Source organism: Osmia bicornis, chromosome 16 (assembly GCF_907164935.1).
Source record: "Osmia bicornis bicornis chromosome 16, iOsmBic2.1, whole genome shotgun sequence".
Classification (NCBI taxonomy): domain Eukaryota; kingdom Metazoa; phylum Arthropoda; class Insecta; order Hymenoptera; family Megachilidae; genus Osmia; species Osmia bicornis.
In genome coordinates, this window is record NC_060231.1 from 3,604,802 (window position 1) to 3,632,392 (window position 27,591).

The 27,591-nt window shown below is 39.4% G+C and overlaps 1 protein-coding gene across 5 annotated transcripts; it reads right to left on the reverse strand.

The window, feature by feature from the left end:
- Positions 1–1,837: 1,837 nt before the first annotated feature.
- On the reverse strand, positions 1,838–22,912 carry LOC114877974 (patched domain-containing protein 3). Of its 5 annotated transcripts, none has more exons than XM_029191214.2 (10): positions 22,440–22,904; positions 17,865–18,063; positions 10,967–11,243; positions 9,735–9,945; positions 9,290–9,475; positions 8,846–9,189; positions 6,817–7,017; positions 6,591–6,722; positions 4,936–5,249; positions 1,838–4,821 (listed from the first exon to the last, which is right to left on the reverse strand). In XM_029191214.2, exons 2-10 carry the CDS (start codon positions 17,907–17,909, stop codon positions 3,352–3,354), a joined length of 3,180 nt encoding a protein of 1,059 aa, XP_029047047.1. In that variant the 5' UTR covers positions 17,910–18,063; positions 22,440–22,904; the 3' UTR covers positions 1,838–3,351. The 5 variants fall into 5 exon arrangements, with proteins under 5 accessions (XP_029047047.1, XP_029047050.1, XP_029047049.1 ...); XM_029191217.2 differs by having other exon boundaries at positions 17,869–18,063; positions 22,440–22,903; XM_029191216.2 differs by lacking the exon at positions 17,865–18,063 and having other exon boundaries at positions 22,440–22,902.
- Between the last annotated feature and the right edge of the window lie 4,679 nt (positions 22,913–27,591).

Sequence of the window (27,591 nt, forward strand, 5' to 3'; positions counted from 1 at the left end):
CTGGAAACTTGTGCCAAGGATTCTCCAGCGATAACTCACTCCTGGAGGAACCGCGACGACGCCGGCTACATAACCATCGACATTGTTCCTATTAATAATTCGCCAGACTGTAGGGTAAGGTATAGTCTCATCAAGTGGACAGTAGAAGGGGCGGGGGGACTGGGGGTAGCTACGAGAACTTGGACAATCAGAGCATCCTTTGAAGCAACCTGAATTCACGGGGAAACGAGTGGCTCTCCCTGATCGAATTACCCGCCTGCTGGATTCAAATCTGAAATTCTGCTCGACTGTTCGGGAACAGTTTGCTTGTTCGAAAGACAGAAACTCGGTTGTTCGACTTGATTCTCCTTGCGCGTTCGTTACTCCTAGGACTTGTACTGCTGATTGATTTAACAAATAAAGAATTCGACTGGAAATTAGTGGAGGATTTGTGTATGAATAAAAAAATCGACGATACACGAAAACGTGGTGGGAAGTTGCGAACGCAGAGGCGAACAACCTACTACTGTCCCATGAATACAGGTTTGATTGGACATCCCATGTCCAATAACGTTGTTGACGTTTGCGTCCTGTTGTTAGGGCTGCCTTCGTGTGCCGTCGAATGATGTTCATTCGATGATAGCAGCCACGACCTCGAATAGGAATGGATTACCAGGGGGATGTTCATCCTCCAGGTGAAAGCAAATCAGTTTGTCCGATCAACGGCTTGCGGTGCACGAAATTAGATGCAGACGTTCGATTAAATTAGTGCTACCATTTGAAAGGTTCTCATCCCTCGGAGGGCAAATTATTGGCCACTGTATGACAATCACTTTAAAACCGAAATAATATCTCAAAAATAATTTGGTCATTTAAGTTAAGGTTAGATGCAACTTAAATATAGGTTAGGTTCGAAAATTGAAATGGAACTTTGAGTCAAGTTTTCTCGTTCTAAATATTATAAGTTATTCTACAAGTTTAAAAATACCATTTGAAAAATTTCTGATGCACATTGTATAAGGACCTAGGGCAATATACGATATTCAAAGAGGATTTCTGGAGGGATACACGAAAAGATTCCAAGATGATCTTCGTATCGATACAGACCCTTTGAGGAGCATCGATTATCCAGAAGGAGGCATGCAATATCCCAGAAGGTGTTTGTCGACTTTAAAGTTTGTGTTTCATGCATCAGCGAGTCGTGAAGAGACAGGAAAAGGGTTGCAAAGGGTTCGATTCTTCTTTCACCCTTCGCCATATCAGTTTTTGTATACCCTCGAACACGCTAGGCGGATAACAAATTTCTGCTTTTTTGTTTGCGAATATCTCGTTAAATATAATATTTGCGACCGGAGAAATTTTAAATTCCGAGGGAGCAACTGGGGAGCAATTAATTGTTAAGAAATATTAATATTCCGCGCCAACTTTACTTCATTGCATTTCATGGACTAAAAAATTGTCGTCCATCTAGCGGCGAAAAGGTGGTACTAATGGAATTAAATTTTTCTCATTTTTCTCCTATTATCTGACTTTTCTCCACTTATTTGAGCTTTCTAACCCTTTTCAATTTGTTATATGTTTCATTCGAAAGCCCTCTATTGCATTGAAAGCGATAAATTTGAAAAAAGGATATTTTATTGATGTCGGTATCCTAAAGTCTCAACAATGGTACCTGCAGCGCCATCTAACAGCAAAGTCGTGAAACCTCTTTACACGATTTTGCTCTGTTGGTAATCTATATTAAAGCGCGTAATTTGAAAATTAAAAAAACACGTATATAATCATTAGAACCCAAGAAAAATGTTAGGACCGATAAACTTATCAGGAATCAATCAATTTTATTTCTTCCATTCTTACATTTCAACTAAGAATATTTTTTTGTTTTATTTAATTGTTTAAAACACACTTTGATAAGGCACGACACGCTTCACCAGCGTTTAATCAGGTTTACATTTGAAAAAGATTCATTTTTTATTCACGAGGACGGAGAAACGAATTCAAAAAGGAATTTAACAGTCGAAGGATTCATCTCCCTATTGTTGCGCTTTTGGTTTTGATTTCCATTGAGCAAGTGGTCGTTCTTTTCTTGAACGATTGTTAAAACGGTACCACATCATTATCAAGTCACGTAACTTCAATTACCACTGCTCAGAAAATCTATTATGGATATTATACAATGGCAGAAATTATAATTAAAAAAAGGAATGGAACCAACGTGTTCAAATCAAATTTTGAAATATTTTAAACGTCCACGTGACTTGATAACAGTATATTCCCGCCAATTACATGCTACTCTTATTAAATGCTCGCACGATAAGAAATCCTAAGAATAATTGAAAGGGAACGAGTTCGATGCTATAATAGAACTAGCTGACAAAAGATTCCGAGTAAAAACTGTAATAAATTCGCTCATTATTACAAGCACATCGGTGTACATTTTTAAAAAACAAAGCACAAGACATTTTTCAAAATTGTACAACGATACGTTTCTACGCTCCTATGAGACTCAGAAGGAACTTAACGTCGTACACGTTGAGCGCTAAAGATTTATATTTCTCGGTTGTGCAAACAAGTCTCTTCGAACAACCGAACTGGCTCGTTTAAAGCTCCACTTGAATTCCTCGAAAAGAGATGCGCTCCGACGAAATCCGCTTTCCAAGTTTCCTCGGAGCATGCAGCTCGAGATCCATCGAGTTCTCACCCCTTCCCTGCACCTTCAGCAAACTCGCCAAAAGATATTTACAGATTATCAGCTTCGAGAAGCTTTCCTCGCTTCTTTCCCCCCGGAATCTCTGGATGAGTCCCAAACGAGGGACACACCGGGGGGGAAAGAAGATAGAAAACAGACGAGTATTCCCTTTCCTCGATTGAAGGCTTCTCTAAGCATACTGTTCGTCGATGCTCGATAATCGTCCATGATAGCGACCCTATCCTAACCTCGAAGTGTCTTGGTCTGGTCCGAGCATAGACGCCTTAGAGCAGTGCTGTCCATGAGAGTCTCAACAGGGAACATTAACAAAGCCAAACACTTTCCCACTCACTCTCGACACGCACTAGCCGTGAAGTCCACTGATTTGGTCCCATGTGCACCCCACGAGTCCCAGAGAGCATCCGTCCCTCCCATGGACAGCACTTACCTACAGCATAGTCACAATCTTTCATTTGGTGTGTTTGGTTCGAGTTAACTTGCGTCAGAAATCGTACGTTCTTCGGTAAGACTGTATCCTAGTGATATGAACGATCACCGAAATCCTGGTCCCGAATCCTCTTTATAGGTAATCGTCACAAACTTGAAGAATACCAGAGAGAAATGCACCGCAGAGTCCTATCACGCCGAGTGCTGCTTATGGCTCACAGGGCTCAGTGGTCGTTCTAAGGATACCGAGGGTCGGATAGGTACCTCGACGGGTGCTGGAGGTTATGGTACGACCTGCTTCTCCTGTGATCCCTGTGCAGCTGATTGGCGGACCGATAGGCCGGGTGGGAGCCGACATAGGGCACCGTCCTCACGGCTCGTCGGTCCTGATCAGCCTGCAGCTCTTGCAACGTGCCAGCGTAGTCTGGAGGGGGTGCAGCAGGGTGCGCGGCTGTCTGAAACTGGGACATGCCATAGAGAACCCCTATGGACCTCCTCCAGACGTCGTGACGCCTTTGGTTCTCCTGTTCCCCCTGGCCCTCCCGCCTCCTGCTCTGCGAGGACCCACTCTCCGTCGAGTTGCTGTCCTCGCTGGTGCCCAGACCAAGATCCCTTTCCTCGAACGCGACCAGACTGGTCGCAGGACTTCCCTGAAGACTCTTCGCAACTCCTGATGGCTGATAATACGACAGAGTGGGGTGAGGGATCACATAGGGCTGCTGGAGCTTCGAGGAGAGATCGTTCTCTTGCATTTTCTTCTGCTGCTGAGCCTTCTCGCTCTCTATCCTCTCGTTGGAATAGGAGGAGGGACCGAAGAGAGACAGCAGAACGGGTAGGAGGAACATGCCATGCATGGCTCCTATGAAGATCACCAGGAAGACCATCTTAAAGAACACCATGAATATATAGGTCCCAGCAAGCAGCAAGGCTATGAGCCCTAGAATGGTTGATGCAGCGCCTTGGATTATTGGCAAACCAAGGCTGTACAAGCTCTCCTTCACTCTGTCATCAGGTGATTTCTGTTTGGAGCTCATGTAGGCGTAACAGATGTGAGCAGTGAAGTCGACGCTGAAGCCTATGCACATGATCAAGTTGATCATGGATATGCTGTCCAGATTGACGTCCCAGAGGGCCATGTAGCCAGCGACGCCCAGCTCGATGGAAATAATGCAGAAAGCGACCCAAAGACAACACAACACGTTGGGAATGAATATGAAACTGATCAACATCATGATCAGAGCACCGAATACCATGCACTGGATGCTGGTAGGCTTCACCAGCTCGAACTGGTCGAAGAAGACGAAGTAAGGGTGGAATACACTGGCGTTCAGGGGAGAGTCAGTACAAATTCGACGCAGCTCCTTCACCATATCCTTCTCCTGATTGGTCCCACTCACATTCACCGCTTGGATCAGGAATCTGCTAGCTATGATGTGCTCTTCCTGCTCGTCGAATTTCACGTCCAGAGAGAAACTGTTCTTCGGGGACAGCCAGGTGTCCTTCAATACCTTTATGAAGCTCTTTTCATCCTTGACGTCCACTTCATTTAGATTATTGTTTACATAACTGAGGAAAGTTCGCAGCCAGCTTTCTGTATAAATTGGAGCGCTGCTGATGTATTTACTGGCCTCCAATGCTCTGGTCAGGTTCTCCATTTGCTGTTGAATCACTGGGTCATTGTAGTTGTATTCCCCACTGACCACCACCTGAAATAGGAAAATATGAAGATCATTAGAGTCTCAGTTATAAGGACAGCATTAGGTTCAGTTATTTATCTCATCTAGCAGACATCAGAAGGGTTAGGTTATGATCCCTGTTACCTGTATTCTATAGGGGAACTCCCTGAAGTAGTAATCCTGTCGATCGTAGAAAATAATCGAATAAGAATCGTTCTTGGAAAGCTTGCGACGATCCAAGCCTTCTCGAAGAGTCGTCAGTCCGTAGAGGGCGCCAACGATGTAGCAACCGAAAATAAAGATGATCACCGCCTTGACCGGTCGACAGTTCAACGCAGAGGCGAGGTAATCGCGGAACCAGCTCATGCATCCGTGTTCAGGATTGTCCACAGGATTGTACGGGTCGTCGGGGTCCACTCCACCGGTGCAGAATGCTCTGTACAACCAAGATCGGTGCGCTGGAAACAAAGAAATATTATTTCTCAAAATTGTGAAACCGAAAGTGATCCAAGAGGACAACTGATGAGATCATCTTACAGAGGGAACAAAGGTGACACAGTGATTGTTGGTACAATGTCACGCGCCAATCACCGATGCTAATTGCATCATAATGCGAGTCACGTACGTTTGAATGACTAAATCAAAGGGTACAATTGAGCAGCAACCGTTTCCAAGATGCTTTGACCACTAGGGGACTCCTGTTGATTATTAATTAGCCTCCAGAAGGGAATATCAATGCAAACACTTTGGAATCTTGTCTCTTCAAGGTATCACAGTTCTTGGTAAAATTAAAACTATTTTCTAACAGTGATAAGGCTTCGTGGAAACGCGCTGTACCATCTTTGGTCCAAGCTTACGTGTCGGGAGGCTCAAAGAAATGGCAACTTTCACCACTAGTGGTGCAAAGATATTGATTCCATAAATGACCGAGTCGGTAAACACAAAATCCTATGGTCTTTTCGGTTCGAAGAAGACGGTTACGTAAATTGTTCCTCGAGATGACATTGTTCGTAACGCGAGGTTGACAGTGCCCGGAGAAAGCGGTACCTTTACGTAATACCTAGTGATCTAACGAATTAACGCTGTTCGAACGTAACCCGCCATGCTTTTCTGACGTAACCACGAACAGCGGTGTAACTTTAAACAGTTCGATCCACGACTTTCCCACAGAACCGTCGAGAAAAAGCGTGAAAAGTGGTTCGATGACAAGATTCAGTCCTGGAGAAAGTCGATTGATGCAGGTGTGACCCATGCACTACTATGTACAATTTCATTTTATTACATTAAATCTTCTGATGATAACCAGTTGAAGCAGCAATAAATAAAATACAATGTTTTCCTTTTTCGTTTCTAAATTTCACGCCACTTTTACGTATGAAAGTGTTCTTTCAAAATTGAATCTATGGGACACACTGTTTACACACATACATACATACCTCCAGATTTTACACAGAGCAAGGCACGGCTGGCTAAGTGGTTTAAGGTAGAAAGTATCAGTGTGGCGATGGAAATAAATGAAAGTTCAAACAAAAACAGTAAACGATACATCGGAGGCAACGTGGCCCGTGAAAGTATTCCGGGTGAGCTCTTCTTCGATCGTACGCGTAAATACGATGATTACGTCGAATGCAGTAACCGAAATGATCATTGGAGGACTGGTTACTTTTACCGACCAGGTAAATTCCCGAACGGTTGCGCAACAGGGAAAAGCGTTTCAACGTTTCATTCCAATTTCGAATTTTTCTGCGCAATTCCTGGCGCGTTTCGTTTCCCGCTGAACGAAGCAGGAAGTTACTCACAGGATTTCGATAGAGGCTGCACTTTGCAGCAGACGATGCTGTGGAGATTCTTCTGCTCGCAGTAGCCGCTGATGGCCACGCATCCTGTGAAGAACGTCAGGTGAAAGACAAAGGTGAAAACCACCGCAAAACCTGGAACGGAAGAAGGAAGTATCAGTTTTAATCTATTGGGTGTAGATTTGAAATTTCATTTCTGTAACAAAGTACAGTGAATCTCGATAACCACCTGAATAGATACAGAAAATCTGCACCGAAGGGAAAGGCGATAGTATCCCAATGAAAAAGGAAATCATATCGGTGAGAGAGGTGATCGTGATGGACACAGCAGCCTCGCTGAGAGTCGCGGCCATCCTTTCAGGTACCGGTTTCAGTATACTGGTTCGTCTCCAGGCTGCCAGCATTACAAACGTATCATCTATTCCAATTCCTGTTAACAAATAATTACTATAATTAATTGCAATACTTGAATAATATAATTAACTGCACATTTTAAAAATACAAAGCACTTTGGTCGCAAAATCATCTTATGAGGACCTTGAACCTTGGGGGGCCCTAAGTAGCCACCTAATCTGCCTAGGCCCAGGGTCGGCCCTATAAAGGAATTAATAAAATACAAAGTAATTAACTCCACATTTTACAAATACAAAGCACTTTGGTCGCAAAATCGTCTTATGGAGGCCCTGAACCTTGGGGGGCCCTAGGCGACCGCCTAGTCTGCCTAGGCCCAGGGTCGGCCCTGTAAAGAAATTAATAAAATACCAAGTAATTAACTCCACATTTTAAAAATACAAAGCACTTTGTATTTTATTAATTTCTTTATAGGGCCGGTCCTAGGCCTAGGCAGACTAGGCAGCCCCCTAGGGCCCCCCAAGGTCCAGGGTCCCCATAAGACTTTTTTGCGTCTAAGAATACAAGAAGAGTAATGTTTACTTGAATATTAATCTAAATTAGTTATACAAGCTCTAATGTTAATTTTATAAATTTTATTTGAAGTACTTTTTATCATGTCGTATATGTGAAGTACCTCGGACCCCCGAAATCTCAGGGCCGGCCCTGTTTCTTTATGTTTTGTTTTGTGGAATTAGTCAGTTTGAATCAATTATGATGTACAAAAGAGAAACAAAGGGTTGTATAAAAGAGAATATAGGATGAGTCAGAAGAGAAAATCGCACATCCCTTTGGCAGGAAAACGAACAAGGTGCTATTATCGCGATAACGAGGCGGCAGTTTAGCGCACGCAGTGAATCAGAATGGTTAGTTTTATTCGTGATTCAGCTTGGGACGACCGTCTGCTACATTTGGACGTCGATTTATAACCGTCGTTTATTCAATTTCACGCAAGGACGAACAATTTCCATGCCGGAAATCTTTGCTGCGTCACCATCGAGGAATGGCATAGCAAACCCCCCCCCCCCCCCGAACTTTAATCCCCTGGTTCAATGTTTCATTAATATTTAAATGAAACTTTGCTGATATAATTATTAAGAATATAATAGATTAATTTTTAAAAATGGTACCCTGCATTGATAACATAAAATTTTGCCATCTCTTTTCTTTAACAAATTATTTGATTATACAAAATTGAAGATGTTTGTCACCACCTGGACTTAATTAAATTAAGAACCAGCATGGGGCTCAACGTACAAGTAGTACAATCAACTACACAGAAGTAAAATAAACAGTTATGTCTGGTACCCTCCTCTTCAACGACCAGTTACCTAGCACAATGCACGGCTGGAGCCTCGTCAATGACAACACGCGACACAAAGAACAGTTTCGAAATTGATCATATGCGAGCAACGCAATCATGGTTGGTAATCAAGCGAGCGCAACGATGGAAGGAAAAAGTCTTGGCTGGGACTTCCGCTTTACACGCAAATCACCGACGTTGGGTCGTTCGTGATTCCACGACATTTGACGAGTCGTTCGCAGCCACTCGATCGAGTCCGAGAGGTTGGACGACCGAGTGGCGTAAGGATTTCATCAACGAGCGTTGTGTTGTGGCTCTTCTTGTACACTTGGCTGCAATTTGAGTTATTATATTTGCCTTCCAGTTATGGAGAACCTTAGGAGAGCCAAAGAGAGCCCCCCAGCATTTCCCCTGCATTGGGGGAGAGCACTTCCCCTGAGTAACAGAGTCTAGTCTACAGCCAAGTGTACATATAGGCTCCATCCTAGTGTCTAAAGTATTTTAAGTTAGTTATTTAATAAAGTCTAGGTTAAAAATAAAAATTGGTAGATAGATGGCCACTCACCAATCATCAGAAACGGTGCAGCCAAATTGAGACCAATGAAGTCTACACCCAGGTAAATGCACAGCCCAAAGGCAGCAACAGTGGCCATCGCTGCAGAGATGTTTCCAAGAAGACCCAACCAAGGCTTGCTGCGTACCCAATCAGTCATCATACAAGTGACCACTGAGAAAAGAGCCATCAGAATGAACGTGCTGGAGAAGTAAGGCACAATTGTCTTAGTGTTCTCCTCCAGCTCCAATTCCAAGGTCCTAGAGGCGAACCTGGCGGTGGCTATGTGCTTGAAGACACCCTCATCCTCGACCTTCTTCAAGGCGTCGAGGAAAGCTTCTTCCCAGGTTGCTCCGCTGTTTTGGAAAACAAAGGAAGAAGATGATTATCTGACTCATCAGTGATTCTCCCATCACCGACTCTCATCGGTTAATGGCTTTATCATGGTTTGCTTACATCGCATCCTGACGTGCATTGTCAGCGGCAAGGAAGTAGGCGAGCTGCAACGATGGAACGGACTCGATGATCAGGTCCTCGTTGATTACGCTTCCTCCGAAGAACACCGGTAGCAGGTGGATGTCCCAGGTGACGGGATTCAACGTCACCGGGAACGTCAGGTTCAGCTCTCTATTCTCCACATCCCTAGAAAGTGCTACCGACTACTTAGATGCCAGAACGTGTAAATGATACAATGTTTAATGGGTCGATGCCTTGTTAAAATTAGATTGAAGATGAATCTAACGAATAACAATCTGGGAAAATATTTCAGTCTAGTATTTTGCTTTCTTAGCTACAGTTGGAGTCTAAAATGAATGTAAGCCTGAAGTATCACAGATGACCCTCAATCTCCTTTACAATTCTTATATTGTATCCAATAGTGGCCAGTCATGACAATACATACTCTATCACATGATGCAGGTCCAAAATGTTGTTGCTGAAGCAAGTATCCAACCACCTGGCACAAATCTGACTGTAGGTGAACTCTTCACCCTCGAAGACAGCTTTCGCGCTTTTGATCAGTCGATCCAACTCCAGCAGCTCGTCGAACACCGCTTTTCTCAACAAATTATTGTCCCCGTCCTTTGTCGTTACGATCACGTGTCCAAATCGACCTGTCGCAGAGAGAAGGAAGCGTTATTAAACCATTTCTAAGGATCTCGTTTGATCATAAAGAGGAACCACCCACTGACATTTGTCCGTCAGGGGTTAATTAGCGACGGCTCAATGAAACGTGAAAGTTTTCGCGTCTCGGCTAATGGCAAAGCACGCTTGATTCATCGAGACGCAGAGAATGGAAGAAAATTATACAGCGGCGACAATGTAAACGAAGAAATAACGAGCGACGATTAAGTCTGGGAAGTTGATGCACTTTCTCCTTGAACTTTGACGAGCCTTCGCCTTCATAACGCCGACAACGCTATGCTAATTTCTTTTTTTGTATTAATACACAATTATTGATATTCTATGATTCTATTAGGTAAGGGAGGAGCTCAGGTCCTGGGGGAACTTAAGAAGAATCTAGGGGAATTTTTCTTTTCCTGGAGAGATCCTAGGAGGAGTCCAGAAGGAATCTTCCCCTCCCTGAAGAGATCCTAGCAGGAGTCCAGAAGGAATATTCCTCTCTCTGAAGAGATCCTAGGAGTCCAGAAAGAATATTCCTCTTCCTGAAGAGATCCTAGGAGGAGTCCAGAAGGAATCTTCCTCTCCCTGAAAGGATCCTAGGAGTCCAGAAGGAATCTTCCTCTCCCTGAAGAGATCCTAGGAGTCCAGAAAGAATATTCCTCTTCCTGAAGAGATCCTAGGAGTCCAGAAGGAATCTTCCCCTCCCTGAAGGGATCCTAGGAGTCCAGAAGGAATCTTCCTCTCCCTGAAGAGATCCTAGGAGTCCAGAAGGAATCTTCCTCTTCCTGAAGAGATCCTAGGAAGAGTCCAGAAGGAATCTTCCCCTCCCTGAAGAGATCCTAGGAGGAGTCTACAAGGAATCTCTCTCCCTGAAGAGATCCTAGGAGGAGTCTAAAAGGAACCTAAGGAGAATCTATCCCAGGACCTCCAATCTCATATACAAACAATGCAAATAGTGCAACGATTCTTCCCCTTCGCTTCCTCGTTCCTTGACCTTCTACCACAGCTCACCTGGCCTGGTGATACGGCTCAGATCAAAGTGATGGCTATAGTTGACTTTGAAGTATTGTTCGACGATCGCCCTTTCAGTTTTACTCGGCCCGTTGGTCGGTGAGAACAGGTATTCCGGGTCAATCTCGTAATGGATCCTCTGGTAGCCGGTGAAGCAGATGCAGGCCAATAGAACCGGAATAACCACGAAGTAGCCAGGATAACGGCCGACTATCAGGCCTAGTTTATGGAACGCTCGGTTCAGGAAATCATCCACGCAGGTCAGATTACTCCACATCTGAAAACAAATGACTAAATGTAATAAATCAGGTATTGAAAATTGACCATTCTATGGAGTGCATTAAAGTAAAACACCTAATGCAACGTTTAGGGCAGTTTCAAGTGCACCAATTTCTAAAATTGCAACTGCAAGTAACTGGAAATATTTCCTTTGAAACAGTTTCTATAATTACATGATCCGTGTTCCTATCTCGAAAAAAAGAGTCATTTGAGGCGTAGAAAGTCAGCCACCAGTTGGGGAACAGGACTTCAAATCAATTACCTTTTCATTTTTGAAAGAAGAACAGTGAGACTGACCAGTGCACCATTTTGATGGTTTGTAACGTTAAGAAGAATGATAATTGGTAGATCTAATTGATAAGTAATAATTTTTTTAATTTTCTAAGTTGCACTTTTAATAGCTTCAAGTGACAGTGTTGGTTGTGACGTAAAGCACGTGAAATTAACTCCTCGCCACGGTCCGGTTGCGACGAATTCAGATCCCATCGGGTTTTCTTCGAAGCTTATGTAAAGGAACGTTGCACGTGCACTCATACAGGCTAAATAATTACCACAGTTAAGCTCGTACGCAAGGACGTTGTGTAAATGTGGGCGACAGTGAACCTGTTATTACAAATAAAGTTTAAAAGCTGAATTAAATATATAACTTAGACTTAGCAATGACTTAACAGAAGTTTCACTCAAATTTAACTTACACTTGGTGCATTTAGACCTAATCCAAGCTAAGTAAAATATTAATTCAAATTTAACTTAAACCTCATGATTCAAGCATACAAAATTCTAAGTCCTTCAGATACCTTTTTCTTCCCTCATATTTAGTAACAGTTTGCAAGGATTGTGAAATAGAAACGGAAAAGCCGATCAAAAGAAGAAGGCTATACAAGTAGACACTGGTTGGTAATACAAAATAGCGTCACTCACGCAGGCTGCTCATGAAAAAGCACACTTAGTATAATAACGCAGACATCCGTCCCTCTTTCTTAAATAACTCAACAAGAAACAAGCGTTCAATTTTAACGATGAAAATCGCGGATATCCGTCCTATCTTCTTCAATCTATCAGTCACCACTGCCCTTTTATAAATAAGACTTAACAGCTGAGTAAGTTTTAACTTGATGTCACAGACATTATTTTAAACTTATCTAGAGGTAATAAATTAGGTACTGAAAATTAGAGATCTTGGGATAGATTTTCCTTAAGTTCCTTCAGGGAGAGAGATTCCTTCTGGACTCCTCTAATTGTAAGTTAGAGATCTATCGGTAAGTTTGATCAAATTATAATAGTGTTCGACAGAGACGTGAAAAGTGGGTTAAACGAATTCGAAGACGAAATATAATTCGGGAGGACAAATGGCATTGAGAAGACCCGTAAAAGTGACGCAGGACTTGACCCAAATCGCACGCAACAATACGCGTTTAGCATAACAAAATCACCGGGGTATCATCGTTGACTATTAAGTCCGCGGATTCAGGACAAGATTGCGGGAGGTGAGAGTCGACGAACTAGAGGGAAACAGGACTAAAAAAAGATGAACGTTCGCTCGGGTTCTTCATCCTGACGTCGGTCGGTATTTTAGCCGGAAGGCATGAATGTAAAGTTGGAAGAGCATTCACCTCAGTCATACATCAACGTTTCCGGAAACTTGTGATTCCTTGAACCTGAAATTGTTTGGAATTAGTATTCTTGAATTTATGTAATTTTATATTTGAATAATTGGTAATTTCGAATTGAATTTGATTAATTTGCAGAATTAAGGTAACAGAGGTATTATGGAAATCTCAAGGATTGAATAACAAGGGCATTAGTTCTCTATCAAGGACAGGAGGGGCTCTTGTTTCATTTTTCAGATCAATATCCTCCCCATTGTTCCCACACAAAAGAACTCTTACTTTCAAGATCACAATGCCCTCATCTAGGATCACGTAACAAGAGAATGAGGGTGAATCAATCCTGATATTCCTGGGATATTCTTTCCTCAGCATCTGCTTGCCACTAAACATATGATCTCTAGAAGAGGACCTCACAAGATGAATTGTAAAATATTAACTCATTTTTAGAATTCCCTTATCCTTTGAGACAACCTTATCCCTTCACTAACAAAATTTTGAAATTTTACAATTTTGCAATCTTGAAATTTCAGAATAGTCATGGAGTCAGTCCACATTTTTAAGGAAAAGGAGGTCAGTCCCAATTGTAAAATATTAACTCCTTTTTAGAATTCCCTCAGTGTCCATTTCAGCCTGAGACAACCTTATCCCTTCACTAACAAAATTTTGAAATTCTGCAATTCTGAAATTTTACAATTTTGCAATCTTGAAATTTCAGAATAGTGATGGAGTCAGTCCACATTTTTAAGGAAAAGGAGGTCAGTCCCCTGTCACTCATTTACCTAATCATCCAAAATTCAAATTACCATCGTCATCAAATCTAAAAGACAATTCTACAGAAGAACAATTCGTCATCCACCTGCCTAAAATACTGTCAAGGAATTAATAAAATTGGAAAGCGTGGACGGGTCCGAGTATTCGCCAATATCGGAAGGACATTGGCTCCGGACATAGACGGTAGCGGTGGTGAACGACTTTCTAAAACCACTTGCACTCGATTCCAACTGGTTTTTCCACAGTTGTCCACGGGTTGCTCCGTAACCGAGCGAAGAGATGACGTTGGCTTCGCGAAGTTCAGAGGCCAATCCACCTTAACGGATGCCCGTCTTTCTCCATCAGGGAGAAAGTAACCAGCCAAAGACCGGTCATTGGGTAACGCACAAATACAAGCGTCCATAATCTACACACGCCTTCCTTATTCGATCCCCGTGATTGAATAACGTTCGCGTAACAATCGTGCCTTTTGTTCGCTCGACGAAATCGTAACTCGGTTAAGTAACGATTCTAATGAGGCTAATTAATGACCGGCCACCTATTAGTCCTGCCATCGAAACAACGAATTTTTCATATACCCTCTATCAGTGAAATTCACAATTTCTTGCCGGTTACGTAAGATTCTTTCTCTGCTTTCATTTTGGGAGTGTGTTTCTCTGACGAGGCTGCTTCGTTTCCGTTTGAAAGAGTAGGTACGATCGGTAAGTATGCATTGCTCAATCGCACTATGCCTGTTGCTTGGGTAACAGGGTCGAATATGACTTATCAAACAGGTGGCGATTATTGAATCATAATCGTTGCTCTAAATCGCAATGTCGACATGCTACAAAGAATGTTGAAAGCTTAGGAAGCTTAGGGGAGACCCTTCTGCAAGGTCTTCGCTCATCCATGATTGTGGAAGTGATACAGCGTTAGATTGATGGAAGAGATATTGGTAGACTCTTGCTGTACTACCACATTCTATAGTGCCATTTGATTACACCAACAGCTGAGGCTCTTAGGTTTCTCTCAAGGTTCACTCAGGGTTTCCCCCAAGACTAAAGACAAAATTCTGAGCGATTAGAATCTAGAAAAATAAAGAAAATTATAAAATAGATTTTTCATTGGGTAATAAGAAACTAGAGATCGTGATCTCAGTTCTGCTGACTCAATTAATGTTCCAACGTATTTTGAAATGTAACCAAGTATCCCTGACACCAACGATAACTTCCGATAACGATACGATTACGAAATCCAGTTGCTAGTACGATACAAATTCTAATATAATCAACGGGAATACGCTTTCACCATTTTTCACCATCAATCGCTTTATGCCTACTTTGCACAGTGGTCTACGAAATTTCCAGGTTCCTGATTGCGTTCACGGGTAAAAGCGATCGTAGAACCGTGCAAAACAATTTTACATAACCGAAAGAAAGAGGTACGGTATAGATTTTCAGCGGTTCAAACGAACCGATCGTACAACTGCCATAAAGATGACTACAGTGGGTCGCAAAAGTATTCGCAGACCATTTAAAACAGAATACCTTATTTAAAATTGGACCGAATGACTTGAGGTTTCTCGAAAAGCTATATAAATTAATTTATTAAGATATGTGCTTTTGTCGTTTTAAAAAATTACAATTTGTTGAAATTATGAAAAACAATAGAAGGGTAATTTTTCTACTCTTTGTGTGAGTCTATAATGAAAATTTAAAATATGTCTTTTGTAGATTCAAGTAAGTTATGTGTGTGCTGAAAATTTCATCGAGATCGGTCAACAGGGCCGGCCCTGAGATTTCGGGGGTCCTAGGGGGGCTCCTTCACAATGACAAAAAAAGCTCAAATAAAATTTATAAAATTAACATTATTTATAATTTAGATTAATATTCAAGTAAACATTACTCTACTTGCATTATTAGCAGGGCCGGCCCTGAGATTTCTGGGGTTCTAAGGGGGCTCCTTCGCTTGTATGACATAAAAAAAAGCTCAAATAAAATTTATAAAATTAACATTATTTATAATTTAGATTAATATTCAAGTAAACATTACTCTACTTGCATTATTAGCAGGGCCGGCCCTGAGATTTCTGGGGTTCTAAGGGGGCTCCTTCGCTTGTATGACATAAAAAAAAGTAGCTCAAATAAAATTTATAAAATTAACATTAAAGCTTGTATAACTAATTTAGATTAATATTCAAATAAACATTACTCTACTTAGGGGGCCCCCCAAGTCACTTGGTCCAATTTTAAAAGAGGTATTCTGTTTTAAACGGTGAGCGAATAATTTTGTTACCCACTGTATATACTTTGTAACGAATAGGTAATACAGATGATCTGGTATGCCGGTCACGAAACGTTGAAGCACTTAGTCCCTGAGAATATCAACCACGTAATTTCACTGGACGGTCCTTGTCCCCGAAATTCGTTGTACGCGATGTACCTTAATAACAATGATTGCCTCTCTTTTTCTAGGAATTCATTCTGCAAAAAAAAAAATAAGAAAAACTGAATTGGAAGAATACCTACCAATGGTAGGAAAATGGAACCACTTCAAGTAAATAATTGTACCAAGTCCATGAAATGTTCACAGACCAAGGTGTTATTGCCAGCAATGAAACGAGTCATGGAACAATCGTTTAAGACAAATCCTTGCCACAAATTATTCTGAAACAGTTGTTTCGCTGGCAGCAAGTGCAGCGTGTCGACGTGAAAGCCTACCATGACCGAGCACACGGTGAATTTCCCATTTTATTATTTATAAAGTGTTACTTTCCTTTGATCTCGGCCACGTGCCAACCAGAATCTCTAATTAACAAAGTGTATCAATCTGAACGTATACCTCCTGTAAAAGAAGAAAACCACTATTGTATTTGCAAATAAAGAACCGACATTTCAAAGTGAATTTTTACTGCCTTTTTTCTAGCTTTGAATATTAAAGGGTTCACAGAGTGAGACTCTGAGCGCTGAAGAAAAACGAGGAGAGACAGGGCTGTTAAATGTCGACGAGATTGCGACAAAATGCCGGTTCCACGCTGCTGGAACGTTGTTTATCACGTTTCATAGATTTTTCAGCGAGGAAAACTCCAGATTGAAACGCGTTCCCTTGCGAAATCCATCCATTAGACATATACAATCCTTAAGACAATCCATCATTGGTCCAGAGAAATGATTCTTGAATAGCTGTAATTTTACTGTTTAAGTATATTGCTTTCTAAGACACCTATGGACAGTAATTTCCATGAGTTTCAGAGATTACTGCTGCAGGTATAATTGCTGGATGCTGTAATTACTGTTTGTTACCTAATGGTCAATGGTAATTTCATTTAGAAGATCTCATTGCACCTGAGTGCTGTATGAAAAATTGTCAATTTCTCCTTTAAAATAAGAAAACAATTTCTAATCCAGGAGGAAAGGTACTTATATAATTCTAGAATTTTCTGGGTAATTCTTCGGGAAAACAGCTGAAGAAAGAGTCAGTTTCATGCGGTTACGTTTTACGGGCCCGTTTTTGCATCATGTACCGGTTTTTCTTCGCCGAATGGGGATGAAATGTGGACTCGCTCGTTAATTGACCGCGAAAGCATTAACGCGATTCCAGGTCAATTTCGTGCGTACAAGATGGTCGTTACGTGAAATGAAAGTAAGCACGATCCTCTTCGTTGCTCAACGATATCTAGTCGCAATTTCGTCGAACGAACTGCTGTCGAAACAGCATCGACGCTCGTACGTCGTTGGTTCTTTCAAAACGAAGAAACTGAACAAAAAAAATGCAACCAACAGGACATATAGTTAGACCTTGCACAAGATACCTTTCAAACGTGTTTTTTTCTTTCTTGCAACGAAAGTGTGTTAATCTTGTTGATTGATCAAATTATACCCTGTGTATACATTTCCTTAATTCTAAATAAGAAAAATAATTCTACAGAATTTCTGAAGATTCTGGTGAACATTTTGGAAATTCTCAGTGGGACACTGTAGAAGTGTTTGAGAGTCCATAGATGTTTAAAAATCCTTTGTAACTTTTGAAAGATTTCTGGATGTCTCTGAAGATCTTTGGAAGCTTCTGAAAATCTCTGAAAGCCTGCGACATATCCCTTGCTAGTCTCCAAAAGCCTATTTAATAAAATGGATGCAGAAAGGTGTGTACAGTACAGGTTGTAATACTGATTAAAAGTGAAAAATCAAAATGGCAGAAGCAGTGAATAAGTAAGAACGATAAAAGTATTCTAAAGTGTCAACAAGCTCAATTCTACGTACGTACGTTCGTGCGGTCGCAATTATGCGTTTACATTCCCAGCACATTCGATCGCGAGCCGTTCAACGTGACGAGAAGCACGAATGCAAAACACTGCACACATAATCAGTAAACCGCATTATCCATATCATTATTAATCTTTCAGAAAAATTCGTATAAAAATTTCACAACCAATACGACGCGTGATAGCTCTTGAAGTTCCTGGAATGAATGCAAAATATGTACATAAAGATAGATATTTTATCTGAAATAAAGTAAAATGCTGTTATAAAAATAATTTGTGAGTTAATATTGAGATTGTTAATTGAAATATATTTTACAAGTAGCTGTTTGGGGTATTTTCAGTCCAAAATCAACAAAATGGCACCCATCACACTGACACCATGATCTAATTATGAAATGGCACGTCATCGGTACTATTTGCTAATTAATTGACCGTAGCGACTAGCAAAGGAACTATGTATTTCCGCGTGCGATTATTATGACAGTCACATTGCTCAATTCATCGTGACGTCAAGACGAACCAGAAGCTATTACGACCCCTTACTATAGAAAACGTTCCCCCAAAAATGAACACCTGAGACACGTAACAACGATATCGCTGGGTAACTGGTAGAAAAATCGGTTTCAAGCAATAACTAGAACAGCAACTTTCCTTTTACTGGCTACGATCCAACAGAATCGTTGATAATGGCACCAATGAAAATGGCAATGAAATGGCACTTTGGAAAAATGGCACTTTGAAAAAATGGCACTTCGAAAAAATGGCACTTCGAAAAAATGGCACTTTGAAAAAATGGCACTCTTTCAAAAAGAGAATCCTCCTTACAAAAGGAGGAATTGCAAATTTTGCATGAAGAATATTGAAAGACATAATGGTCCCAAATACAATCTAGCTTTGGAAGCAAGATGACACAATCATGAACAATGTGTTTCTCTTCTCTAAGAAAATTATTACAATGACATTGTATTTAATTCGACCTAGATACAACTGGCATCACGAACGTATGCAGTCAAGTATGATTTTTCTGTTTCTTTCCTCTTTTTTTTTTTTAATACATTGTCAGGTTGAGTATTGCAAAATCCACGGGTCAGGTGAAATAATCGGGACAAGGACGGATGCGTAGCTATTCAATGACTGTGGTGACTCTTTAATGCAACACCTGCAAATAAATTATCGGCTATTAACGTTAACACTTATTTTGACTTATGCAGCTTCATTCAATACGATATTCAATGGCGATGAACTTTCTTTGAACGAGCGTTTCAATGAATTATTGCCCATTGATTATTAAACACTAGTTTGATCTTTTTAAAAAGCTGACTGCCACAGCGAATAATGGGCATTTATTAAAAGATAATAATTAAGAATATAAATAGCTAATTTTCTTCAATCATCGTGTTTTCTAACACGAGCTTGCGAATTTTGAATCAAAAATTCAATTTCTTTTTGTCGCTATGTTTAAAAACAATACCGGAAAAATTCACGCAAGTGTCATAATGATTTCCTATCTTGATTAAAAAAAAGTGGAGAGGACGTTGCGCAATTCCAATATCAAGGAAGTTTATACTGGTTTCGCGTGCTCGAACCAGAAGATCGCTATCTTCCCAGGTTGAATATAATTCAAACTAAAATCGGATCTGGGCCCGGGGAATCACGTTTACACTCGTTTCCGGGTATTCAGGCACGCGTTTTCATGTAAACCACCGTTGCAAGTACTTTGCTATCCTCTGATGTGTTCCCCTGCCATGATTTACAGTCATCTAAAATTATAATTTCAAACTAATTCAACAATTTTTTTTAATGGAAACAGGGGTCTAGAGCAGCAATAACTATAAAAATGATGGATATCCATGGAAACTTATCTATTGTTGTTCATCACACAGTTAATCCATTGTTGGTTGCATACAAAAGCTAATACAGTTGAATTTTCTGAATCTTAATGCTTCAATCCTTTCAACAGTTAAATTGCTCCTAATTTTGACAATTTCCAAGTAGCTAATGTCTATATAAAACATGGAATCTTCTTCCAAATGGCTATAATCAATTCTAACGAATGACACGTAATTCGAAGGAAGAAGTTGAACGAAATCACCTTGTAACATGTGTTACACAAGAATCAATGGTCATCGTATTCAAATTAGAGAAACGACTTGAAAGAAACACACTCCTTCCTTCCTTCCTTTCTCTCTACATTCATCTACAGCATCGTGGCTCGATTCCCTGTAAACGATAAATTATAGTTCTGATGCATGTATCTCTTCCTGTTCGAAAGCAAGCTTTAACTGACTGGCTAATATGTTAACACGAGGAGAAATGTAAGATCCTTACAATGGACACTACAGTACACACCTTTCATTTCAATACCTTCCTCTTTCTTTCTCCCTGCTCTTGAGCTATTTTCTACTACTTTACAGGGATACTTTGTTTTATTTTCCATGGTGAATGTATGAGTTCTTTGTCGATTAGAAAAATCATTTTTCTTTTTGCAGAGGAGGCACAGAATACATCAAATGTACTTTCTAAATCATACAAGATCTAACGCCCCTGTTTTTAAATAATATATTTGCATGAATTATGATTTTTCAGCATTAATGAAAGCTTCAAGAAATTTAGAAAATTGGAAAGAAATTCAACACTTTCAATTGACACAATGTCCAAGAAATCGTTTGTTTGCCCATATTAATATGCGAACGCAGAAGCGTTATTCAAAACTTTCTAACTATTTTGATCGTTTGCTAAATGATTTATGAGCTCGAATAAAATTTATGCGCCATTAACTCATGACTTTGCTACTGCACACAACGGTTTTATAATGTCCGTAAACCGATAAACGTGCTATTTTATCGGCGCTTTGTTGTGAAAGCGATTCGTTAATATTTCTGATTGTTCTGCAATTCATTCAGCTCAATCTTGGAATAAATGAATATTCTTTTTAATTTTTTTTATGTTTAGAAATGATTCAACAGAGACCCACGACTCAGGATATCTAATTAACTAAGTTGAAAATATCAAATTTAATAATCTAACAATGGCTCAACAAACTACTCGAATTCAAAATACGAGCAGATAAAAAAATGGAATTGTTCATAGTTCATTGCGCCCCATTGAACGCGCCAGCATAATGCACTTTCATTCCAGGGAAATGCAGCAGTCAGCTGTAACATCAAGCGCATACAGGTTACTTCAAAAACATTATACACCACAAAAAATAGATTCTCCATGGAAAAACAAATAAAAATGTCCTTTACCGTTTTGCAATCGGTAGCTTCGTTCTCGAGATATAAGCAATTAAAGATTGCCCGGTCGACTTCCGGGGTGCTCTGTGTTTAAACCAATGGCGTAACGGAGCACCCCGGAAGTCGGGCGGTCAATCTTAAATTGCTTATATCTCGAGAACGAAGCCACGGATTGCAAAACGGTAAAGGACTTTTTTACTTGTTTTTACACAAAGAATCTATTTTTCATGGTGTGCAACGTTTTTGAAACATTTTGTATTTTTCTACGCCGTTTAACGAGCACTAAAAGCGACGACTCGATCAATAATTACGTCTATGAATCGAACGTGTGTGGATGGTGCGACGATCACAGATTGAAAACGATAAAAATAGAGTAACCAGCGTCCCCTCGACGGTGATTCGTCGATAATCGAGCAATTCCCCTCTACACCGAGGTCAACAGTTTGTTACGGGGACGATGTTCATCGGGTGTATGAACACCGCGGTTGATTGACCCGTCGCGCACATTCAACAGCATACCTTCGCAACATAACAAGAACAATCGAGTGCATTCAAAGTAATGGCAACTTGATGATACATTGAACGCTTCTTTCTACGTGTCTTTAATAAAACAGACGCGGCGGCAATGTAGTAAATTGGATAATCAGCTGTCAGAAGGGAACACCAATGATACCTTAAAATGAGAAATTTTAACTTGTTATTATAGTTAATGCTATAGAGTACATTGATAGACTATCAATGAATCGTCAAAGAGTAAATAAGTACTCTTTCTATGGAAGAATTTCAACTACACCATCAATTGAAACAATTGATTGTAAATGAAATAATGAACCTTAAACTGTATGCACCATTCTAACATAAGAAATTTCTGATTTATATGACCTTCAATTGAAATTATTATCTGTGTATTATTGGATGTTACAGAAGGATCTACGAGAGAAATTCGAGAAAGCCTTCTTTGGTGATAGAACTACTTCCTGTTTACATTCAATATCGATGAACTGATTAAACTATCACAAGGAACAGTGGTCCAGATTTCTGTTTTCTAGTAGAAGAAAGTAGAACCATCCATGCCATCTCTGCAACATTGTGAGACGATGATTGAAAGTCGATAAATAAATTGAAAAAACAGAAGTGTGAACATAACCAGAAGGATTAAAACAACCGGTTGTTGGATCAATTAAGTTGGTGATTCATTCCCCTGATAGTAGCAGAATTATTCCCAATCATTTTGACCTCTATTTTTTAAATCTAAAAACGTGGGGTCTTTCAATACCTAGTATTATTGTGTAAAATTAAAATGTTGAATATTATAATAAAAAATAAGAATCTCAAACCTTGATACGCAGAGCAGGTCCTGTTTAAAATTGTTCCACGTGAATCGTTCCTGAAGATCACTATTTGGATATCAACGATGGAACACCAGAGGTAGTTGAAAACGTTTATTTACCGAATGTGGTTTCACCTGCACGTTTTCGAGAACCGGCGTGTCATCGTCGGCGACGCGAAAAATCGAGAACGAAAGAGAGAAAGGAGCGAGCGGTTCGTCGAGAAATGTCGGATTCGAACTGATTGCCGCGCGCTTCGAGACTCCCGCTACTAGCTTGAGCGTGCGCCGTTCGGGAACGTTCGTTCAAGCTCGAAACCCCTCGTCATCGGTCGGGGGGTTCCCCGTCCTTCTCGCGCCTGATTCTCCGTTCCCCTCCCACCTTTCTCGACCGCGAATTTCGTACGCCCGTTCCTTTCTTTCCTTTCATCCCTCGCATCCCTTTCCCCCCTCATCTTCAGGTATAATTTTTCAGAAATGAAAGAAATCCTGGAATTCACCTGCAAAATTCGAATCCATTTAATTTCATGATATTGAAAATTACATCAATTTTCAACTGTGAATGATTAATAAAAAATTTACCTGTTCCTTTATGTTCTTTTCATTCTTTTTCTTTATTCTTATAAAATTGTTGCTATTCATAGTTCACCTGCAAACATAAATCTGTTTAAATTGTTTTTATTAGTTATTAGTTATTAATAACTTAGTGATACATAGAAATTAATAAAAAAGTAACACTGAAAATTACATCAATTTAATATGAATAAGAATATTAATAAAAAGAAATACTGTGAATGATTGATAAAAAATTTACCTGTTCCTTTATCTTCTTTTCATTCTTTTTTTTTATTTTCTTATAAAATTGTTGCTATTCATAGTTCACCTGCAAAGTTCACTTGTTTTTATTAGTTATTAGTTATTAATAATTTAGTGATACATAGAAATTAATAAAGAAGTAACACTGAAAATTACATCAATTTAATATGAATAAGAATATTAATAAAAAGAAATACTGTGAATGATTGATAAAAAATGTACCTGTTCCTTTATCTTCTTTTCATTTTATTTTTTTATTTTCTTATAAAATTGTTGCTATTCATAGTTCACCTGCAAACATAAATCTGTTTAAATTGTTTTTATTAGTTATTAGTTATTAATAATTTAGTGATACATAGAAATTAATAAAGAAGTAACACTGAAAATTACATCAATTTAATATGAATAAGAATATTAAAAAAAAAAATACTGTGAATGATTGATACAAAATTTTACCTGTTCCTTTATCTTCTTTTTATTTTTTTTAAATTTTATTTTCTTATAAGATTGTTCCTATTCATAGTTCACCTATAAACATAAATCTATTTAGACTGTTTGAAAGTAAAGGAACGAAAGACGGTTTAAGAATGTCTGTATAGATTGAAACGATCCTGCGTAAGCGTTAGAAAGGAACCAATTCACAAATCTCACAGCGGACGGACGAATCTAACGCGCAGCATCCACGGTAGACGGAAGTAATAGAACGTTCCTGCGCTTATCTAGTTTGATACTTCCTTCCCAGCTTACACGCATTTACACAAGAGCGTAGGCAGACTTTCTATAGATGCGATCGCAATTACTATCTCCATTCCCATTCAACCGAACGCCGTTGAAAACATTTTTTTATTTTTTTTAGAAATGAGTTCCTCGAAACTCAAGAAAGTTTTGAATCAAAATTCTCGAAACTCATAAGGAAAAATGAGTATAAAATCAATTAAGAACATCCGGATTTGAGTTTCATGAATTTAAAAATTAATTTTGAATTCATTCCTATGATCAGGTGTTGATACAACATATTTCATTACAAAGTAACCGAAAATAATTAACTGGTTCCAGTTTTCTAGAGACAAAAGTCATCCAACCAGATAACTATTTTTTTTTTCTACGAGAAATTAAATTCTCGGTTGACCTTTCGTTGGCCCGCTGATTATAACGCGATAAGGCTTCTGACTCGCTTCCATTATCGAATGTACCACTTCTGCACAGCATTTCCGTTGACGTCACATCACGCTCGACCTGCAATCGGTTCGGTCACACCGATAAGAAACGTCCTTAACACACACTGGATTTTCTATCTGCGAATGCTCTCGTTGAATTTTTCTGTCTCGACTGGAGATCCTGAAAGGGAATGCAACGTTGTTAGAATTATTAGAAAATATAATTCACCTTAGAATGATAGAACATTAAAAATTAAAAAAATATATATATTTAAATCCCCATTTGGGGATCATGGTAGCAAATGAGTTAAGATAAGAATGATAAAAACATTGATGAAATATTAAATCGTGACCTTTCTTCCGTTTTCCTCGTTCACAGTTAAATAGAGAACGCAGCATTTTCGATAAGACGAGAAACCGGAGGTCAGCGGACACGTTCCAATTTACGTAACTAAACGTACGACTAGAGAAATTACAGCTAAATCGCATGTTACCGCGCACGTTGCGACGAGTTTCATTAACGCTCATTAAGTTCGTTTCACTCGAGAGATCTAGGGCTTTCGTTACAAGAAAAGAAAATAGAGACATCAAAGTTCACCGACAAATAAATTCGAATGAAACGTTCCTGTTAACCCTTTGACTACCAGCCTTTTTTCAGAAAGTAGATTGAAATAATCAAAATACTGAATTCCATTGCATTATACCAATATAAGAATTCAAACTGGTTTAAGCACCTATAGGTGCCTACAGTATCATAAGAGAAATTTTTTGCGCCAACAGTAATCAAAGGGTTAATCGCAATACAAATTCTATACGGCGTTTAAAATTTATTTCAAATTTATATATATCAGACTTTATAATAAAAAATAAAAATTCCTAGTTCTTAGAACTAAATAAATTTTAAATCGTATAATCGACTAAGAAAATAAAAAAATTTATATACACAGACTTTCTAATAGAAAATAAAAATTGCTATTTCTTAGAACTAAATAAATTTCAAATCGTATAATCGACTAAGAAAATAAAAAAATTTATATACACAGACTTTCTAATAAAAAATGAAAATTGCTATTTCTTAGAACTAAATAAATTTAAGTCTGCTCTTGCTTCTCCAAGCATCAGAAAGCTGCATTTTTTTCCAGTTCATGGGATAGAACCGTGGACGTGCCCCTCCCATTTCTATTCTTCAAATTCGTGAAAATCACAGTTGTTCGACTTTTCACGAGATCTCTGGGTCAAGATCTCCCTTCCAGGAATCCCTGTTGGTACCTGCTCAGGTAGAGGATGCAGGAACAGATTCACCTTTCCCGATACGCTGCTCGCCACCTGCGCATCTTATGGAACATCTATTGTTCAGCTGGAAGTTTTGTTCTTCTTTCTTCCACGAAACGACACTGCAGCTGCGCTAGGGTGTCGAAATCCGAGAACGTCTCTCGAATGACCTGCAAATAATTTCTTGTTACAATCTCTGAACTTTGAAACATGGAAAACAAAAACATGTGTACGATTTTTACGAAACAAGAGGCCGTGATATTGTTCTGAATAAAGGACTGTTTATTCAGCTGAAGCACGAACAGCGGTATTACCATCTGAAACACGACCTTTATTAAATATCACGATAAACTGTTTTCATTCGAGTTCATTGCCTCCTTGCCCACGTTTACTTGTTTCTATTGTTATGATGGTTTGTTTCAAACGACTCTTGTACCCTGTTCACTTGATAGCTTCTCTAAATCTATTAAGAAAATAAATTACTGTTAGCCTGATAAAAGGTGAATAATGATTTCAGAATCAGAAATCAATTTTTCTAATATCTATTTAATTTATTAAACTAATTTTCACCTGGTATCCATGTTGAATTATTATTAATGTCTTCTATTTTTAATAGAATTATCCTTGCTCTATGTGCTCCCAAGGCAGCCCACGATTTCAGAGACATTTGCTTTCATTTCAAATCAATTTTTCTACCTAATTTCTGTTTAATTTATTACACTAATTTTCACCTGGTATCCATGTTGAATTATTATCAATGTCTTCTATTTTTAATGGAATTATCCTTGCTCTATGTGCTCCCAAGGCAGCCCACGATTTCAGAGACATTTGCTTTCATTTCAAATCAATTTTTCTACCTAATTTCTGTTTAATTTATTACACTAATTTTCACCTGGTATCCATGTTGAATTATTATCAATGTCTTCTATTTTTAATGGAATTATCCTTGCTCTATATGCTCCCATGGCGGCCCACGATTTCAGAGACAAGCCAATTTGCTTTCATTTCCTTTCAGTTTCGTTCAAGTTTCACTAATTTGGACAGAAGTGGACATCCGCCGGCTGGGATCTGCTTCCAACGTACCGCTGCGCTGGTCTGAAATACAAAAGTAAAAAACAAATGAAGAAAATAATGCTCCGTTATGAAGTATCAATTAGAAATCCATACTGCATCCGTAAGGCTGTCGCGTGCGATGGACAAGGGACATCTAAACCGCAGCTTTCTCTCGGATACAATGATTTTCCTCGTACAACCTGTCGCTTTTCGAAATCACGTGAATTCCTAACGATCTGTAACTTTCTCTACGAATTACAAAACTGTGATATAAAACTACGAAACAGTTGAGACGTGTGACGAAGAGCAATCATAAAGGAGGTGATTCTTAAAGCAAAGTTGAATTTAAAATTGAATCACCTCCTCCACTATGCAGCGACAATAATGACCCGGTAATTTTGTTACATAAATAAATACAATAAGATTATGTGGAGGGATTCTTAAAGCAAAGTTGAATTTAAAATAAAAAATCTACTTCATCGAATATTAAATCACCTCCTCCACTATGCAGCGACAATAATGACCCGGTAATTTTGTTACATAAATACAATAAGATTATGTGGAAAGAATAGCCCGGTTTACTCGCGTGCTAACGCGACAATCCTTGACCGACCGTTTTACAAATCAAATAAACCCTCGTTCATGATACATTCGGATAAGTAGACCGCTATATATTACAATTAAACGCTGGGTATTCTGTAACAGAGGCACGCGTAATCGTCGCTCGCTTCTCGCAGTGGTACACCGACGATCGTGTCATGGTGGCAATGATCTTGCCAAGGCTGCAAGATCAAGCACGACGATACACGATCATCAGGGCTGATTATGAAAGATAGGACGCGTTACATCATCGCAAAAGTAAGA